This window comes from Microtus ochrogaster, linkage group LG8 (genome assembly GCF_000317375.1).
Source record: "Microtus ochrogaster isolate Prairie Vole_2 linkage group LG8, MicOch1.0, whole genome shotgun sequence".
Lineage (NCBI taxonomy): Eukaryota > Metazoa > Chordata > Mammalia > Rodentia > Cricetidae > Microtus > Microtus ochrogaster.
This window is the reverse complement of record NC_022033.1, coordinates 25,286,480-25,306,783: the sequence shown is the minus strand read 5'-3', so window position 1 is coordinate 25,306,783 and position 20,304 is coordinate 25,286,480. Positions and strand designations below refer to the sequence as shown.

The 20,304-nt window shown below is 47.3% G+C and overlaps 1 protein-coding gene across 2 annotated transcripts in view; it reads right to left on the bottom strand.

Moving 5' to 3' along the window:
* Positions 1–16,983, bottom strand: part of Hm13 (histocompatibility minor 13) — a 35,717-nt gene extending 18,734 nt beyond the window's left edge. Inside the window, exons 1-3 of one of the 2 annotated variants that reach the window (XM_005363203.3) lie at positions 16,682–16,983; positions 8,574–8,672; positions 5,451–5,533 (exon numbers count right to left, since the gene is read on the bottom strand). In XM_005363203.3, the coding sequence (XP_005363260.1) occupies positions 5,451–5,533; positions 8,574–8,672; positions 16,682–16,864 (365 nt within the window). In that variant the 5' untranslated portion in view covers positions 16,865–16,983. The remainder of the gene's footprint in view (positions 1–5,450; positions 5,534–8,573; positions 8,673–16,681) is intronic. The other variant, XM_013352246.2, reaches the window with a different exon arrangement.
* Positions 16,984–20,304: the final 3,321 nt, after the last annotated feature.

Here is a 20,304-nt window from a genome sequence, read left to right as displayed (position 1 = left end):
GGTATACATTATTGTTCCCACTCTGTAGATGTGGAGTCTCTTAGGGGATGGCCTGACCAGGGTCACACAGGGAGCCAGAATCTCAGCTGCGATTCAAATTGAGGTTTCTGAACTCTTAGTGATTTGCTTTGCTTATTGACAAAGTGGACATAGGCACACTTGGTATGTAAAATTTGGGGAAGAGTTAGAAATCCCAAGTCTGGCCCATGTGCCTTCTACATCAGTTTCTTGTCAAGAAATGTACTTCTAGACTTCCATGTACTGATTGACAAAGAACTGGGCTTTTACAAATGTAAAATCCAGCTGCCAAATGAACCATAGCCCCCAGGGTAGGAGCATCCTCATTTTCATGCCTACTATGAGGTCTGTTGCTTAGGACCAGCCTAGCTTTAAAAGCATTGTTACCCAGCATACTCCACCTCCTGGCCAGGCAGGGAATTTATGTTCTTTCCCAAACTACACTAGCACGAGTTCAGCAAACCAAGGCCTTAGTGTTCTAGAGTAGTTATTAGTTCTCACAGCCCTGTGGGGTTATTTTAGTGATAGCCTCCCCAGGCTTGGGCCACCTTACCTGTGTGTGAGGATGAGCATATGGCCTATCTCAAAGAGGCATGTGAGGATCAGATAAGGCAGGGAAGATGCTGAGCTCAGTGCTGGCCTGAAGCAGGGATGTTTAAGAACTGTGAACAAAGGTCACAAAAGACATCCCAGATGTTTCCCAACTAAGAAGTAAAGCAAGGTAGGCCTGAAAACATATAGGTCACAATGGATGAGGTTTTTTGTTGTTTTTTTTTTTTTTTTTTAAATATACTCTGGTGGCTTGGAGAATATGAATTTAAGAACTATCTCTGGTCCTCAGTTCCCCACTTGTAAAACAACTGCTCCCTTGCAGCCTTGGGTTGTGATATGACTGATGATGAATGGCACCATAGGTAAGAAGTGGCAGGCACAGGGCTGGAATCTGGAGTAGGCATTCATGGGAGCGCTCTGAAGAGATGCAAGGCAGAAGCAGCCAGGATGCCGGAGGCTGGAAGCTCAGTTTGCGGAATCTCTTTTGGGGAAGGTGAAGCCACAGTGCATGTGCAGACAGAGGCAGAGAGCAGTTTGCGGAGCTGAAGCATCCTAGCCTCTCAGGAGCCCGACGCTTGCATCAGCATAACAGACTTGACACATGTGTCCTAAGTTCAAGTTCCACCTCTGCCACTTCTGAGAGGTGTGATCTTGGGGAAGTTACTTAGCTGCTCCTTGCAACCCTTTCTGTATCTGAATATTAGAATACATTTCTCAGAGGATTATTTATTCAAAGATAGAATCTTACTCTGTAATTCAAGTTGGCCTTAAATGTGTAATGAACGATCTTCCTGTTTCTGTCTCCCAAGTGCTGGACTTATAGACTAACCAAGTCTGATACTCTCACAGGATTAAGGGGTTAAGCTGATGCTTGATATCCTACGAGTTCAACACAGCTTCCACTTTGAGTGTTAAATGTCTGGACTGATCTCTGCATGTGATCTACATCACTGAGCTATACACATCCAGCCATTATTTTGAGATAAAGAGTCTCACTATGTTGCCTAGGCTGGCCTCCAATTTTTGATGCTCCTGTCTCACCCCTCCAAACACTTGGGGTTACCGGCAAGCACTGGGAAAAGGGGCTTGCTATCTAACACAACAAAGGATGACCTATGTCATGCAACTGGTGTGAGTCTGACTTGAGGGTGCGGCCCTGACTCTTCATCGTCATCTCCCACGCCAGACAAAGTGGTCTATGTTTGCTAGCCAACTCTGAATACACTTTTACTGTGGTCAGAGTGTTTTTATGACCGCCATGGCTCAAACAGACATAAAGTTCATTGCTTTGCACTGAGAAATATCCTGGTACCCTTGTCTTCTGGGGTTAGATGGTGAGGGTTAATGAAACTGATGGTGTACCCTTGTTCTCCTGAGATAGAAGACTGGACTTTCTGTCTGTGGGCCACTTGAGTAGGGCAGGAGCTTGGTCATGGGTAATAAAAATAGGCCAAGGCTGCCTAGGCAGAACGTGTGGAATCGAGCTGGGTTATAGTCTTGGTGACTGTATTAGGAGAAGGCAGGATGTGACCCCTGCCTGCCCCAGTACTGGGAGCTGTGTTCTGTGCTGAGCAGTCTGAGGTGGGCAGTGGGATGGCAGCAGGGACTCAGAACTGCAGCTGAGGCCAGCATGGCCTGGGATATGGCTACTACTGCCTTTAGCCGTCATTTTAGAGATCTTTGGAGAGGACAGTCTCCAAGTTCTCCCTTCTCTTTAACTTCTGCTGGGGCAATAAAGAATTCTAGCACTGGAGTCGAACGGACCTGGGATCAAAACCCTCATCTGTAAATCCTGGTTGCCACAATAACTATTTAAACCTCAACTTCCTTGTCTCATACCTCCAGACCTTATGGTATAAATCCAGAGGCAAGCCTGGCTTGTGGTTATAAACAGAATGTGGAAACTCTACACTGCAGGTTTAACTAAAAGACTCAAGAAAACACAACTCCAGTGAGTGAGAGTCAGTTTAATTTTTGGATCAACACTATGATTAAATTATATTCCCCTTTGTAATGAAATTGCCTTTGTTGGGTTTTGTTCTTTCTCACGATGCCCCTATGACTTCATTCATTTGGCAGTTTTTATAGCCCAGGCTGGTCATGAGGTCATGATCCTCCTGCCTCAGCCTGCCAAGTTCCTGGAACCTTTACATGAGTGCCAGAGCACATTATTATTGCTCTGAATTTTATTACGAACATGATTCATGGGTGTGGATGTGCCTTAGTGCTAGAACACTTGACTAGTATATGGGAGGCTCTGGGTTCAATTCCTAAAACCAGAAGAGAGAAAAAAAAACAAAACAAAATTCAGGGGCGGGCTGAAGTCTGGTAGAAGAGACTGCCTAGGGAAGGAAGTACAAGGAACTAAGGCTAACAACAACATGAAAGCAAACAAACAAAAAACCAAAACCAGTCTCTAGCTGACAAATTTTACCATGGACCATTTATTTGTTATTTTGAGACACTATTTCATATAACTCAAACTGGTCTTGAAGTAGCTGTGGATGACTTTGAACACCTGCTCTTCCTGCCTCTACCTCCCAAGTGCTAGGATTAGAGGCACGAGTCACCAAATTAAACCCTGTCTGCCTTTTCTTTTGAGACAGGGTTTCATAGTTGAGATAGCCCTGGTTAGTGTGGAACTGTGTAGACGAGGCTGAACTTGAACTCAGAGATTTGCCAGTCTCCTGAGTGCTGGGATTAAAGGTGTGTAGTACCACCTGATTTCCCATGAGGGTAACAGCTGACTTTTTTGCTTATTTGTTGTTTTAAGTTCAAACATAGGGCCTTACCCTTATTAGGCAAGTGTTCTCCCCCCTAAGCTATATTCCCAGGCTCTGAGGAATATTCCTTTATACTGTGTGAATATATGTCACTGTAACTGGTTTAATAAACAAGCTGAGTGGCCAATAGCTATACAGGATAAAGTTAGGTGGGAAAGCCAAAGAGAATGATAGAATGAAGGAGGGTGGAGTTAGGAGTCCTAGGCTTGATGCAGAAGGAACAGAAGAACATGCCATGCTAATAAAAGTACCACCACGTGGCAAAACATAAATAAGGAAGATGGGTTAACTTAAAATGTAAGATCTAGTTAGTAATAAGCCTGAGCTACTGGCCAATCATTTACAATATAAGTCTCTGTGTGGTAATTTGTAAGTGGCTCCCAGACGAGGAAAACTGCCTTCCCCCAAGCAATTGCTGGTTTTCTTCTCTGTTGATAAGATCTATCACAAAAATTTATGAATTGCTTAGAAGTAGAGAGACAGCTGGTTAATCTGAGACATTAGGAACACAAGTTTGTGGGGAATTGGATGCAAGGCAGCTGAGATACTGTGAATTAATCACTTTCCAAGCATATGGCCCAAAGGTTTCTTTGAAAGTGTATGTTCTGTGTAGTGAAGCTAGGCTATGGATGAACTGGGAGATCTCAAACCTCTTGTAGACACGGTATGGGACTGGCTAGACTTGAAGAAGTCATTAGCATAGAAAAGGAGACCCAGAATTCCAAAGTGATGGCTCCTGTCCTTGCCTTAGGTATGCTGAGTGCTGGGCCTTCTATTATTTTTGCTAGTCATCCAGGTTCTGAGATGGTCCAAGTATTTACAACTCAGCTAGAATAGATTTTGCAGGTGAAGATGGTGCTGGGTTTAGTACAAAGCCCACTGCCAAAGTCCCAGCTATGTAACACTGAACCAGTCCGGGATGGCTCACAGTGTGCTGGAGACAGCAGCCCATCTGCTGCTTCCTGCCTGTCAGAAGGTTCTGTATGTTGCCCATAGGGGGAAAAACGGATACTTAGGCTGAAGCTACCTTTTGAGACTACACTCTGACTGCCTAGAGGAATAAGCCACACTGTCCTTGGTGTTCACTGCCTTTGGGGCAGATTCTGCTGTCTAGCTCTGAATACTTTGGTGGGGCACCTCTCTCCTTACACCTTTCCCAGGCTTCCTACCTTCTATACCTGAGTGCAGCTGAGTTCCTTCCTTTGGGCAACCTTTCCTGGCCACTCCTCAGTCTTACCTGTGGGCTGCTGCAGAGAGGCAGACAGAAATGTGCCGGGCTAGCGCTGTTATCCACACTGGGGATAAGGCTCTCTCTTGGCGAATGTGAACGGATTGCTCTGCAGAATGAAGGGAGCCAGCAGCCCTTGTTCCAGTGACACTGTCCTAAATCATTTCTGTCTGATGCAAGCGACTGGGTCCAAGCAGAATGACCTGTGCCCACAGACCTGCACTTTGATCCTGATTTTGCTGATTGCCAACCATGTGATTCTATCAAATGGTTGATATCAAATCACATATCTTATTCTCACTAACTTCAGCTTCTCTAATTGTAACCCAGGATCAACAGCAAGAGCTAGCTGGCCAAGGTGTCTAGCAAATTGATACAGGCGATCACAGCAGTTCTAGCAAGGGTGACAGTTGTACCTATTGACTGCGAGACAGGTTCTACATGAAACGCATTACTTAGAGAGGTTAACTTGGAGTGTAAGGCCAGGTGGTCAGTTCAGAGGCTGCATTCTCAACCCTCTACTGTCAGGAGTGTATGCCACGAGGAACTGAGCCTAGTGCTTGGCAAGTGCCACTAGGGCAACACACTTCAGCACTGTTAGGACTCTTTTAACACTCCCGACTGGGTCTTATAGTGTAGCCCAGATTAGCCTGGAACTTGCCTCAGCATCTTGAGTGCTGAGAGCCACCATAATTGGCTAGCCTTTCTAAGTCCCTATAAGGAGACTGGCCCAGAAGGTTCTAGTGTCCAACCTAGGTCATGTACAATGTGACACAAAGGGAAGAATCCCTTGGACATGTTCCCATCCAAGACCCTGTACTGGCTCCTGAGAAAGTGGCTTCAAAGGCTGCAGGGAGATGCCTTCTGACCTGATGGTGTGTGACAGGGCCAGGATCCCCAGCACGAAGAAATACATGGACAGCAAGAGGTTGATGTACTCCTGGGAGAAGATCTGAGGAAGAAATACAAAAAGAAACAAGTTAGGGTTGCTAGAAACCATGAGGAGCTTGGTCTCATTCTGCCCTTTGGGAAGTTAGGTCAGGCAGGAAGAATCTCAGATTCTAGTGCTTCCATTTTCACAGCTGGGGGATAGGGCAGCACCTCAGGTCCCACCCAGATGGACTCTACCCACAAAGGAGTCTAGATGCTCACATGTGATCCCAACATTTGGAGAAGGGCAATTACTATGTGTGCCCAGGGTCTTACATGAAAGTCCTGGTATAGGGGAGGAATCTGAAATCAAACCCAAGAGCAGTTTCAGAAGCAAGAATTTGCTCTTCAGTGTTTCCTTCTCCCTGCTCAAAAATCCGGGAGCCCTAAAGCATGCTAGTTATAAGATCTCTGGGTACCCTGCACTCCACTTCTCAACTCAGCTCTTGCCTCCCCATGCTTGTGATGGCAGCTGGAGTGGAGACACCAGGTTGCCATTTCATCATTGTCAGTCTTGATGCTCCAAAGCTAGCTGTCACATGCTCATTCACTCTGGACCCTGGGAAGGCTGTGCGGAATCTGTGGCCGCTGCAGCCTGTGCTCCATTGGTCACTGTGCTGTTCTCTTAACTGGGAGGCAGGGCTGTGCTTTTCTCGGGGGTACAGGACCCACACTGCTTGAGTAAGACTCTTATAGTTAGCGCTTAAATGAGAGTCTGATCATGCCACTCTCCCACGCCAAGCCTCTCCACTGTGTCCCTTTGCTGCATGCTGTTCCTTGAGTGGGAAGGCCTTGCAGTCCCTCCTGATGGAGGCTGTAGAGCCCTCTGCCCTGCTCACACACTGCCCTGTCTGTGTTTCACAGGCTGCAGCCTCAGCCCCATTCCTAGGCAGCCTGGGTGTGTGCTCTTGGGCTGCCGAGATGTCTCTTTCCCCCCTTACCTAGGCCACCCCAACTCTTCCTTCATCAGCTCTCAGCTCTGAGAAGCTTTACTCAGGTACCTGTCTGACCCTTGCCCAGAAGTTTGGCTACATTTCCTGAGTGCCTGCTATGTGCAGGGCACTGAGCCAAATACTAGCCATACATTGAGGAGTAAGGCAAGTTCAGAGTTCATATGCTGATGAGAGAGAATCTCAAAGGATGTTGGGAGCCAAGGGAGTGCCAGGCTTTGCAGCACCATGACAGACCAGACTCATCAAGCAAGATGATGAGTGACTGAATGACGGAGGGCTGCAGGCAGGGTTGCAGCAAGCTCTGAGGGCCTGAGAGGGTCCTCCTGTTGTGGGAGCTAGCAGAGGGAACAGAGTCAAGTGTGGTCTGTCTGCCTACAGGGTATTCAAGATTTAAGAATGAAAGAACAATCAACACAGGGGGCTAGAGAGATGGCTCAGTTTAAGAGCAGTGACTGCTCTTCCAAAGAAAGTTTCTGAGCTCAAATCCCAGCAACCACATGATGGCTCACAAACCAAATATAATGAAATCTGGTGCCCTCTTCTGGCAGAACACTGTATATAATAAATAAATAAATCTTAAAAAAAAGAAAAAGAACAATCAACACAGGCTATTGAAATGGCTCAGTGAGTCAAGGTGCTCACTGCCAAGCCTGGAGACTGGAGTTGGATCTGAAGCCCACAGAGTGGAAAGACCCAACTCCTGTAAGTGTTCTTCAGACCTCAGCACACATGCCATAGCATGTACGACCCCAAAATAAATTAATACAAAAGACTAAAAACAGAATGATCAATGCACTAGGAAACAGGCATCAAAATTTGGGCTTTTACTTGACTCTTGATGCTATCTGGGGCGAGGGTACAGCTCAATGGTACAAAAATGTGCTCGGCAAGCATAAGGCCTTGGGTTTGGTTCTCAGCAATACCATTCCCGCCATCACTACCATTTCTACAAAAGAATTTGGCATTGTCTGTTCAATTGCAAATGGAGACCCCGTTTTACTGCGTATACTGTATACCAAAGTCTTTTGTGCTTCACTGTGGAATGAACGTATTCGTAGCGGCATTGCCATGATACCCCAACACCAGGCACACCTAAAACACCCTCAGGGTACATGAAACTACCACGCAGATTAACACAAATCTAGGTCTATCATTAACAGATTCTCAAGAAACTACAGGAGCAGGTCCAGCTTGTTTGTACCTTTCCTTAGGTTGAAGTACACACGTACACATATGCATGCATGTATTTTGTTACTGTGTTAATAATGGAATCCAGAGCCTTGTACATGCTAGGGAAGCATTCAATGACTGAGCTACACTCCTGGAAAAAAATCAATCATTTAAATGTACTTTGCAATCGCAAATTGAAGCTATTCTTGACTAAGTTTCAACAAACAGGAAATGAGTGCCTGTGATAAACTGGTAAAAATACCAAGAGTTTCACACTTTCCTTCTGATGCTGAGGCACACTGACCAAAAGCCTAAAGGGAGCCACACAAATGCTAACACTGATGGCCTGTTGTGGCATCTAACGTTAACCGTCTGGTATATATTACTTTCTTGCTTAGAAAGCAGTGCACATTGGAGAACATGTGCATGGAGAAGAATGGCTTAAGGAGCATTTAGCTACATGAGAAAATGCTCATGACAGTTTCAATGAGAAGTGGAAGCTATGGATAGGCTACAATGTGGGGCCACAGCTATGGAGAGAGCACACACCTCCGAAGGGGAACTGCCAGTGTCTCTCTGGAAGTTGAGTTTTGGATGGCTGCTATCTTTTCCTTTTTCCTTTTCTATGTTTTCCAAGTTTTCAACAACGACCCTGTTTAACTTCGACTGGGAAAATAAATCTCAATAAATTAAAAACAAAACAAAACAAACGGTGGCCAGTGTGGCAGAGGTATGTCTGCAACAAAACCACACTCCAGACCAGCACAAACAATACGAGGAAACAGAGCTGGAGCGTGGAGAAAAGGGCTGGCTGGTGGGGAAGAGGAGTAAACCCCAACAGGCTCTGGCTGGGACCGATGCTGAAATACGAGTTCTCCCTGCTGTTCTCTGTAAATGATCACGCATAGGATAAAGTTACCTGGGCAGCAAAGGACTTACTTTGAAAAAGAGGTAGAGCCCCAAGAGAGTGCAGCTGGCGATGATGGGAAAGCGGGCAGCATCTCGGCTGGTGATGGTTTCCGGCATGTCCGAAGAGCTCTGCAGAAAGAAGAAAGGTACAGCTGAGCCACCACGGCTGTGTGCTGTGCTGCTGGAACAGAGGCTTCAGCAGCCATCTCCTCCCTCCATGGTGGTCCACTGTGGTGTCTCATTGTTTGTCTCAAGGCTTTGGCTAATGTTATGCTCTCTACCACACAGGTTTATAATGACAGATGTTGTAATTAGCAAAAATATGGCACGGGTAAGGAGCTGACAATGGATAAATATTTACACAAAAAGGAACAGAACACTGTAACCCAAAGCATTTCAGCACTGTAACTATGGGAAGTAACCAAAGATGGAGGGACAGTGGAGCACAAGTTAGCTCTATAGAATTGAGTCCACCTCTTTAACAAAACTTCATTAGCATTAGTACAATCCTGGTTTAAATTTGTTCTAAAAAACTTTTAACATGGAGGTGGTGGTGCACCTCCCAGCACTCAGGAGGCAGAGGTAGGTGATTCTCTGCAAATTTAAGGCCAGCTGGTCTATATAATGAGAACACTAATCTCAAAAAACCTCAAAATCCTCATTGTCTTTAGGGACCCAGTTAGCACCCCTGCTGGGAAGTCCTTCCAACCTCTCCTAGAGTTAGGCCCACTCCTCACCCCTTTCTCCTTTAGAGATGGATGCCCATGGACCCTGCTATTCAGCCTCCTGAGTAGCTGGGATTACAGGTGTGCACCTTTGTGCTTGGCTCCCCTTTTTTATATCACAGTCACCCAAAGTCCTAGCAGTGCCATAGTAGGCACGGTCTCATCACAGTACCTGGAACTTCACTATCACGATATCCACCTTGTGATGAGGCAGTTGCCATCGTGGGAGAAAGACCCCAAGCAGCTGTGGAGGCTCACCAGTAATCTGACTCACCAAATTTGTTAGGAAAAAGCACGCTAAGAGGGCAGCTATCTGGAGAGGAAGAGTTTGAATTTGAGAAGCTCTTGTGCCCCAGAGTACAAGGATGCAAAGGGCAAAGCGACAGGAGCTAGGCAGCAAACCTGTGAAACCATCACTTACATGTGTACAAGCCTGGGCAGCCTTTGGATGGCAATGTAATGGGATTCGTGCAGTTTACATATGCCCTGTGACACAAAGAACACACACCTATGGGTGCACGTGTGTATGCTTTCATATGGAGACGGGCTCTCACTCGAACACATAGTACTTCAATTTGTCCAGTCTGTTTAGATAGCTGGATCGAAGGGTCCTGTCCCTGTCTCCTAAGTGCTGGGATTACAGGTGGATCGCCACACCCAGCCAGCGTTTACCTGCAGTCGGGCCTGACTCTTGTGGGACAAGTGCTTCACCCACTGACTTATTTTCTCGGCTCCAAATCTCATTCTTTTTAAAATTCTTTGTGTGGTACTGGGGATTGGATCCAGGGCACCACACACAGCCAGGCAATCACTCTATTTCTAAGATTTGTCTGTCATTCTACAGATTAAATTAAAGTACATCAGGATTCCACTTCTCATCTACCAGAATGGCAAGAATCTATGCTTGGTAAGATACCAAGCTGACGAGCCATGGGGCAAATGAAGGCCAACAGGTCTTCCCATAGAGTTAATTGTGATATATGTCAAAACCTCTGGCCAAATAATCCAAAGTCAGGGTTGGAGAGATGGCTCAGAGGTTAAGAGCATTGACTGCTCTTCCAAAGGTCCTTGAGTTCAATTCCCAGCTCACAACCGTCTGTAATGGGGTCTGGTGCCCTCTTCTGGCCTGTAGGGACACACACAGACAGACTATTGCATACATAATAAATATCTTTAAAAAAAAAAGAAAATCTTAAATCTCAAATAATCCCAAATCTGGGGATCGTCCCTACAGATATTCATTGCCAAGTCTCGGGTTACTCTTCTCTCAAACAACCTGTAGCTTGACTTTTCTCAACGCAGGGGAGGGGCGCTAAGAGGTTGAATGGAGACCAGGATAAACATGGGGTATTAAAAAAAAAGGCAAACCGTGACCCTGTGAGGAGAATGGAAAGGTTTTACATGCCCCCACCCACAGGGCTGAGGGGCTATCTCAAGCTGCAAGGCAGGCCACCCCTTAGAAGCTCTCCAGTTTGCAGGAAGGGGGAGAAGATGGGCAGTTCTGACAGGGAGGCCCGGTTTCCTTCCTTCTCTCCTTTGCCAGCCCCTGGCTTCTGCTTTTGGCAGCAGAGCGGCCACACTTGGACAGCACCTTGCCTCTGTGCACCTCCATATGTTAAACACATTTCCTGTGTAACAGTAGTGCGGTTACAAAATCAACCGGACAGCTCCACCTCAGTGGGGCCGCAGGCAAGTGGGCTGCAATCCCGGCGGCTTAAATAACTGGTACAACAATGAGGCAGCGTGGCATGCACGCTGACACATGCTACGAAGGCCCAGTGGTGAGAGCCTGTCCAGAGGCCAGGAAGCCCGCGTCTACCAGCTGCATCTGGGAGAGTGATTTTTTTCCTCTCAGAGCCCTCACTTCTGTGACTACAAGACCAGGGCTCCAGCTTCTGCAGAGGAAACATTAGCATGGCGCCTTGAGTCATTACTCAAGTCTACGTGCTATTCCTATCACTCTGCGGGAACCACGGGTAAGCCGACACTATTTCTGAAGGGAAGTAAGTGTCACAGGTGGCTAGAGCAGATGCCATTTAAAGCCTTGACAGCCAGACACAGGGTCTGGAATGCAGCAGAGGCCCAATTAAGGCCAACTGTGTGGAGGCGTCTGCTCTGTGTACACAGCGCAGTTCCCAGGCAGACCGCACAGGGGCTTGGGGCTCGAAAGCACATTCAGGACTTTGTGGCTTCCCTACAAACCAGTGCTGTGGCTCATTTCCACAAATTCCTTTCAGTTCAGCCCAATCCCAGGGCAGGAAGAGGCTTCATGTTATTCGATGACAAACCAAGATTGGCCAGATGCTTCAAACAGAGGGATCTGGTCTCCTCTGTGGGTGACGGTTATAAATATCTCACGCTGCAGTGTTGAGTCAGAGCGGGAGCCTTGCGATCTGACTGGTAACGACGGAGGGAGAATATTTACTGAGCCCTTTCTATGTGCCGGGCAGTGTCTCGGAGCTCTGTGCACAGCCCCTGCTCCCAGCAGGTACTTTTAACACAAGAGGAAACGAGGCTCAGAGACGTGAAGTATCTTGCTTGGTGTAACCCATATGGTAAGTGGGGTTGAGCCCAGGCGGCCTCGCTACTACTTACTAGCTGCCCTCCACCTCCCTCTCTGGAGCTCTGTTGGAACTCATGATGTTGAGGCCCTGGTCTTCCCAAGACACAAATCCTGAATATGAAAAATAGCCCCCATGACAGGGTTTCTTTGTGCAGCTCCTGCTGTCCTGGAACTCACTCTGTAGACCAGGCTGGTTTCAAACTCAAGATCTACCTGCCTCTGCCTCCTGAGGGCTGGGATTAAAGGTGTGCACCATCACCACCTGGCTTAACAGTTCATTTTTGTAGTTACAAAAACAAAAATACTACAACTTATTAGGATTCACTACCAATCTGATTTGGGTGTTTAAGAGAATTAGAGAATGGGGGAAAGGCTTCACAAGTGGCCGAAATATATTTAGCTTTTAGTATCCTGGGTATTCAGGGTGGAAGCCAAAGCAACAGAGGGAGCCAAATGCCCAGCTTCAAGCCATTGGCACGGCCAGAGTCCTGGAAGGACTGCTTCCTGACCACACCCCAGAGATATCCTGGAATTCCTGGGCCATTTTATTGCTGTCTCCCCAGACTGAGTCCCTGGGGTCTCCTGTATTCACCTCACACTCACCCTCTTTGCCACTGTTCTGCCTCCTGGTCATGCCCTGAACTTACCTTTCTCCATCAAGCTCGCTTTGCCCAACTGTTCCAGACCCTTTCTCTCTCCTCCCAACTGACAGACCACTTTCTCTAAAGCCTACACCTGCCTGGAGTTGCTTCAAGAGCTCCAGAGCAGACTATGTGGCCCTTCAATAGCAAGGACGCAACCCTTGGAAGAGGGAATTGCTACAACCTATTATAGCAGATTATTCTGTAAAACCTAAGGATAGGGGTTCAGGTTATTGACTCAATAAGCCAATTTCAAGAAACTTGCCCTACCAGTTATGAAATAATAAATGTGTAAAAATATTGACTTCAACATGGTTTGTAGCAGCTAAGGACTAAAATAAATTGTGGAGGCCTCTAAATTAGTGGCTCTCAGATTTTGAGTGTGCCCTACAATTACCAGGAGGGCTTGTAAAACACTCTTTCGGGCCCACCTTGAATTTTGATTGTGAATCTGCACTGAGAGTTCGAGTTTTGCCTTTTCTGAACTGGTGCCCTGAACAAACTGTGGGTCCATTAAACATGGTGCTCACACCTACAGTTCTGGCACCTGGGAAATCGAGGCAGCAAGAGAGGCCATGCCGAGCTACCTCGTCAGTACCAGGCCAGCCTCATAAAAACAGAAACAAAATGTAACTCCCTTCCCATTTCCCTGAAAAGGACCATTCTAGACGCTCTGACACACTTGGATGTCCAAAGGAACACAATTTCTATGGATTGGTAAATGAGACCCAGGCACAGGGGCTGCTGGCAGAGGCACTTGAGTGGGAGGGAGCCTTCCATTATGTACCTGTGGGCCTTTGCACTGTGGACCCGGCACCTATTTCATTACAGAAAGGCTGAGGCAGCTATAACACAGAAAATGACTAATTCCCACTGCTAAGAAAAACCAAGCTGCGTAACAAGGGCTTTTCTAACAGTCCTACCTGCATGCACACACAGAAGCAAGTGCGTATTTGAATACACACAGAAAAGGCAGGCAGCTGGGGATATAGCTTGGTGGTAGAATATGTGATGTGCTTACACACGTGAGGCCCTGGGTTAGATTAGGAGTGCCACAAAAATGAAAAAGTTCTGGAAGGTTCCACAAGCAGCTGGGCATGTCTGTCACTTCCAAGTGGTTTTGAAATGGCCTTGCTCTACAACGGCTTTCAATTTTACACACAAACAGCCTTGCTGTTAGGTGCCCATTTTAAGTGTTACATTACCTTCAGGATTCTCTTCCTCAGAAAGGTTGCAGGTTCCCCACGCATCTTGCCACAGCACTCAAGTCCCTCTCCTGGGCGCCTGTTAGACTTCTCACGGCTCCCTCTCCTCAGCCTGCTGAATTCCCACTCATGTGTGCAAAGACACCTGTTGTCTCTTCCAGGAGACACAGCAGAATTCACTTGTTGGCTGATCATATTCTGTGTCTTAGACCAGCACGCCTGGCACCTAGCCCAGGATCTGACAACAGATGCCCAGTGCTGTTGGCTAAGAGATCCCTCTGTGCTAGGTGAAAGCTCAAAGAACCTATCTAGAGTCAGCTCCTGCTTGGCTGGAATTTACTCCCTCTCGGGGATGCAGGTTTCTGACACCCCCCCACACTTCACCTCCTTTTCCTCAGGATTTTATAATACGTTCTGCCTTTTAGGGACACTGTGACCCCAGGGGAACTGTCCTCGAATGCCCTCTTTCAGTAGGCCTTGGTGTTGAATATCAGTTGGGAGTGCCAAGCTCCTGGGTCCTCACTCTAATTCTTCTCTACTGTCAAACGAGCACGGTAGACAAAGGAGTCATTTGGCTCATCACATCTCAGGCTACTTGTGTATCGTCACAGGCACCGGTAGTGAGGATGGCACCCTGGTCTTCTAGAACTAGGTGCACCTGGCTCACTCTTAAATGGCAGAAAGATCTTCATTCTTTGACCCTCAGTTCTTTTTTCAAAAGATGTGAAAAACTGGCTTTGCCTGTCGCCTACCACTGTGAGCGTCAAGGCAGGTAAAGGTTCTGTGAGCTTAGAGCACCCTGGTTACTGGGGCTGGGAAGCCACTAACGAATGGGCAAGCCTTGCTGTAGTTTTAATCTTCTAAGAAGGCCTCTCTGTGGGTGAGGCTTGGGACAGATTATGGCCCCCTGTCTTCTACCCACACCCTCTGTTCTGCTACACTAAGCCACCTGCTGTTTCCTGAAGTGCCTTTCTCCTTTCTTCCTGCTCTGGTACCTTTCTTGCTTTCTCCAGCTTAGAATGCCCTCTCCTGGCTGGAACTGTATATCTCACCCAGTCAGGATGCCCAGCTGCTCTGCCTTCCTGCATAGTCCAATCACAGACCTAGTTATCCTTGCTGTGCCCATCTTCCTCGACTCCTTGGTAACAGGGCATCCCTCATCCTTGATAATGGCTCACATTCAAGAAACATTGGTGCAGAAGGCGACAAAGAGACGCACTTAGTCTAGTGCCATGCTGCCCCCCATCTCTCCTGTCCTGTTCTGTGCTTCAGAACTTGCCTTGGCACCAAGCATCTGCCTGGCCAGAACCTGAAATTTGCTTAGAAGAGGCAGAAGAGCAAGGAAAATGGGTCAGCCCGGGCGCTCTCTGCATCTGCCCATAGAGAGCCAACAGTGGGTTTCCTGGTCTCGGGAAGTAAGGGTATGCCCTCAGCCACTGCTCACACCGGGCGGTGTTCTGAGAATCTGAACTGAAGCAGTTTCAAAAGCGCCAGCTGCCTTGTGGGCCTGCCCTCTCTGGGTAGGGCAGCTTCCTCTCCAGGCCACCTTCAGGTTCGATGGGGGAGGAACTGTGCACTCTGAAGATGTTGAAGAGAGGATGCCAGGAAGGGAGAAACTGTTGGTTTCAATGGGCTGCAGGGGCTGAATATAAGGCAGGGGGATTTGGGAGGGAGAAAGGCGGAAGACTCTGGAGTTCTTCTACATATCCATGCAGACAGATGTCACGGAAGACCAAAGACAGGGTCTGCCCCAGTTTCATAAACAGTTCAACAGTGGCTATTAGTCAGAAGGTAGACTCAATTTGCAAAGGGATTTTGTCTTAATGGGGCCTGGGGAGAAAGGCTACTCTGGAAAAAAAGCGTCTGGGCTTTAGTCTGAATAGATTCAAGGCCGGGTGGTAAGTAGGGAGAAGAAATCAACCAAAGAAGAAATGGAAACCGGGGGAAAACCAAGGTGCCGCATTCCCAAGAGCTGAATGGCTGGAACTGGGTCCAGACAGTGAACAAAAGAAGCTGAGCTGGTGCTGTATTCTCCCCCCCATCCCCCCCCCCTTTTTTTCTCTGGGCAACTGGGTCTCCCTCTGTAGCCTAGCTACCCTGGAATTTGTGATTTCCTCCCTCAGCCCCTGAGTGCCAGGCTTACAAAGGTGTGTCATCACGCTACACCTCTATTTAATTTCAATTTTTTTGTTTTTTTAAATATTTGCTTATTTACTGTGAGTGTGACAAGGTCAGAAAATATGGAGGGGGTCGGTTTTCTCCTTCTACCATTTGCGCCCCAGGGATTTAACTCAAGTCTTCAGGCTTGGCGGCAAGCGCCTTTAACCGCTGCGCCACCGGGGTCCCCGCCCCTGGGCTTTGTTTTTAAGGCAGGGAGAAGGGTCTGCTCTAGGGGTTCCTGGCAGGCACACATGCAGCTGTGATTCCAGAGCGACAGAAATCAGAGCCTAGGGATGAATCTGGATGCTACAATTAACTGTGGGTGTGGCCAGGCATGGCTCCTAGCAGAAGGATGACAAAAGATGGTGCCTTTCAGAGCCATACCTGTGGGGAACACACTGGGGCTCACCCAAGCCACCGAACGAGTGATCGCTCTGGTGAGGGGCAAACACCTGGCTGCTGATTAGCTATAGCATCAGGTGGGGGGCAGTCTGGCTGGGGCCAGCAGGCTCTGAGGAGTCAGTGCCTGCCTTTGTGTCTGAGGTCGGGCGGACAGCATTCCCAGCTGTGGCTCGAAGCAAGGGGTCTGGGGGAGGGGATGTGGCAGGGTCTGTCTGCGGGCTGCGGAGGACAATGCTAATCCCCGCTTTTAGGAGTGGCCAGATTCTGGTACACCGAAGGCCAGCTACAGATGTGGACGCAAGGGGAGGGAATGGTGATCGATGCCCCGGTGGGTGCGTGACGCGGGAGAGAGGGGGGCCAGCTATCGGGTGTGCAGGGACAGGCTCGTGGGGGCCGTGGCCGGGATGGGGATGGAAGGCTTCGGCTCTCGCCCTGACCCTACCTTGCCGCGGGCGCAGCGCACTGAGCGCAGGGCGCCGAAGAAGATGGGCAGCAGCGCCATGAGCAGGAGGCTGCCGTAGGCCAGCGCGATGCCCTCGGGCGTGGAGGGCGGCCGCGTCGTGCCGTTGGCCGGGCTGCTGGCCTCGGTGCTGCCGTTGTGCTGGTCGCTGAGGGCCGAATCCATGGCGAGGCTGCGCTTGGGTTCCGACTCCAGCTCCAGCAGCCGCTGCACGAACGCAGATGGAAGGCGAGGTACTGCGGGGAAAAGCCACGTTCCCCTAAAGAAACAGGAAGTGACGTGCCTCCTCGCCTTTCCGCGCCGCTCAGTGGACGCGCGCGCGTTCCCGCTACCACCCTCCCCGCCGCCCGATCGCCCTCTAGTGGCGGCGAGGGAGGGACGGCTTGTTGCTAAGCAACTTGGGGGCCGATCCGTACAGGAGATCTGGACCATTGGGGCTGTAATCCATCCTGAGACTCGAGGACCCATTCTTTAGTCCCAGGGGATTTCTTCAGTACTAAGCTGTCCTGCTCTCCACAAATCCTCAGCCTTTAGCCATGAAGGATGCACACATTCATTCGATACTCAATTGATCATTTGTACCTTAAATATTTATTGGGATGTCCCACTTACCTTCTAGTTACCAGGACACGGAAGGAAACGAGCAAAAGCTTGTCCTTGTGCTCACGAAGCTTGCATTTTAGTATGCAGGAGTTGGGAGAGGAAGGCGGAAAGAGGGTAAAATGAACAAATACATTATGAATCTAAAATGTATCTTTTAGATTAGCTTTAAAATGTAAAGATGTCGGCATGTAGGTATGAATTCTAAGGCATATTGATGCAGATAAATTAGAGAAAAATAAAGCAAAATAGGGAAGCTGTATAAAAGATTTGCAAATGAATTAATTGCTTATTATGTGCCAGACAATAGTAATCCTACCATTCCATAACCCCATACAGTTTATAAACACTGCGGCTCGCATCATAATTGGAAGGATGTAAGTCTGGGCAGATGAGTTTGTTCAGCTGGCTTGTTGACTAAGCACTTAATTAAAGAAAATTAGGCTAAAATTTAGTATTTTCCTTTTCTTTCTTTCTTTCTTTCTTTTTTTTGAGACAGGGTTTCTCTGTCGCTTTGGAGACTGCCTGGAACTCCATCTTTAGACCAAGTTGGTCTCAAACTCACAGAGATCTACCTGTCTCTGCCTCTCAAGTTCTGGGATTAAAAGTGTGTGCCCCTACCACCAGGCTAAAATTTAGTATTTTCAAAAGCAACTGGTTATAAACCTGGAGAGTTTGTAAAATTATGTTACATACTTTAGTACTCAATTCAGCTAATATGTTGCTTCTCTTACCCACTGCTAGGCTTCTAGTTCTTGCTAAAATCATATCATCACATCATGTTCTAATTATTCATCTTTGAGATTTAATTCCATCATTGTACAGATGCCGTTTCTGTGGGCATTTGATGACTAGAATGGTGCCACGTTGTCATTCCTTGTGTGCTCTAAAAAGCAGTTAGTTAATGCATGTTAAATAGCCCCATCTTGGAAGCCAGGCTTGGTGGTCCATGCCTTGAATCCTAGCACTCAGGGACAGGGGCAGGTGGGTAGATCTGTGAGTTTGAGACCAGCCAAGGCAACATAGTGAGACCTTGTCTCAACAAACGAATAAAACCAGAACAACAACAATCCTCCCCCTCTTTAAAAAATTCAGTCTTGTGGCTGGTATGATGGCTCGGAGGTTAAGAGCATTTGTTCTCGGAGGGCAGGAGTTGGTTCTCAGGACCCACGTAGTGTCTTCTTAGCGTATGTAACCCTAGTTCCAGGAACTCTAATGTCCACTTCTAACCTCCTCGGGCCCCAAGCATGCACATGGTGTAATACATTCATGCAGGCAAGACAGTCACACATGTAAAATAAAAAAAAAATCTAAAAAAAAAATCAATCTTAGCTTGGTTTGGTGGTGCATGCCTTTAATCCCAGCATTCCAGGGGCAAAGGCAGCCAAATCTTTCTAAGTCTGAGACCAGCCTGGTCTACACAGAGAGTTCCAGGCTAGCAAGGGCTACATAGTGAGACTCAAACAAGCAAACACAAGATTCAGTCTTATTAAATTTAATCTCTTTCATCTTTTAGAAAATAGTGTGTCTTAGTTAGGGTTTTATCGCTGTGAAGAGACACCATGACCATGCAATTCTTTTTTTTTTTTCATTTTTTGAAGATTTATTTATTATGTATACTGTGTGCTGCCTGCATGTATACCCACACACCAGAAGAGGGCATCATATCTCATTACAGATGGTTATGAACTATCATGTAGTTGCTGGTAATTGAACTCAGGACCTCTGGAAGAGCAGCCTGGATGTCTGTAAAGTCCTACACAAACGCTTGATGCTCTGTCTGCTAAGTCCATGAACAAATATTTGTGTACAAATGAATTTATTGTTCCTTCTAGCTGCTTGTTCTTCATGCTATAGCCTTGCATGCCCTTCTAGCATTGTGGAGCCAGCAGTGTCCCTGGAACAACATAAAAGAAACAGTAAAACTGTCTCTGAAACTGGGAGTGGTGGCCCACACCTTTAATCCTAGTACTTGAGAGGCAGAGGCAGTCAGTTCTCTGTGAGTTCGAGACACCCTGCCTATAGTGAGCTTCAGGAGAGCCAGGGCTACATAGTGAGATCTTGCCCTAAATGAAACAACACAACACAGCACAACTGTCTGTGCCCCTCAGAATATCTTGTAACTGTTCCTAGTTTGTATGCAGTACAGATATACCCATGATTTTTTTTTTAACACAATCTAATATCTCTTGGGAGGATGACTCTTAGCTTCTGATCCCCTGCTTCCACCTCTGGAGGGCTTAGTTACAGGCACAGGCAACCAGATCCAGTTTCAGTCAGTGCTGGACACTGAGCTCAGGACTTTGTGCATATTAGATAAATAAACACTTTTGTGATTGAGCTATATTCCTAGCCCCAAGATTTTTTTTAAAGATTTATTTATTCATTATGTATACAGTGTTCTGCAGGTCAGAAGAGGGCACCAGATCTTACTATAGATGGTTGTGAGCCACCATGTGGTTGCTGGGAATTGAACTCAGGACCTCTGGAACAGCAGGCAGTGTTCTTAACTTCTGAGCCATCTCTCCAGCCCTAGCCCCAAGATTTTTAAAAATATGATATTGTGATTAATTCTTCAATAGTTTCATATGTGCATTCAGTGTAGAGACTGGGTGAAGTCCTGAGTGAATGTGTATTATTTGCCCCATGGGAGTGGCACGGCCTTTCCCAGGGAGAAAGATGACAGAGAGATGACAAAACCTTCCATGGGTCTGAATGTGAGTGTTGACAATTTGTGCAGAAAGTGTCCACTATCGCTTTCTTCTCCCGCTGTTTATGTCCTGCAGACTCCTCTCTACAGGGACTGCTCCTACTGAGATTAGCTAAACCTGTCCCTTTGTTCAACTGTACCTAATAACTCTACTCAACTTCATATGGAAAAGCAAAAATCCAGGATAGCCAAAACAATCCAGTACAATAAAAAACTTCTGGAGGTCTATTTTTATTTTTCTACATGTTCATATTCAGTTATGCCAGCACCACTTGTTAAATATGCTTTCTTTTTT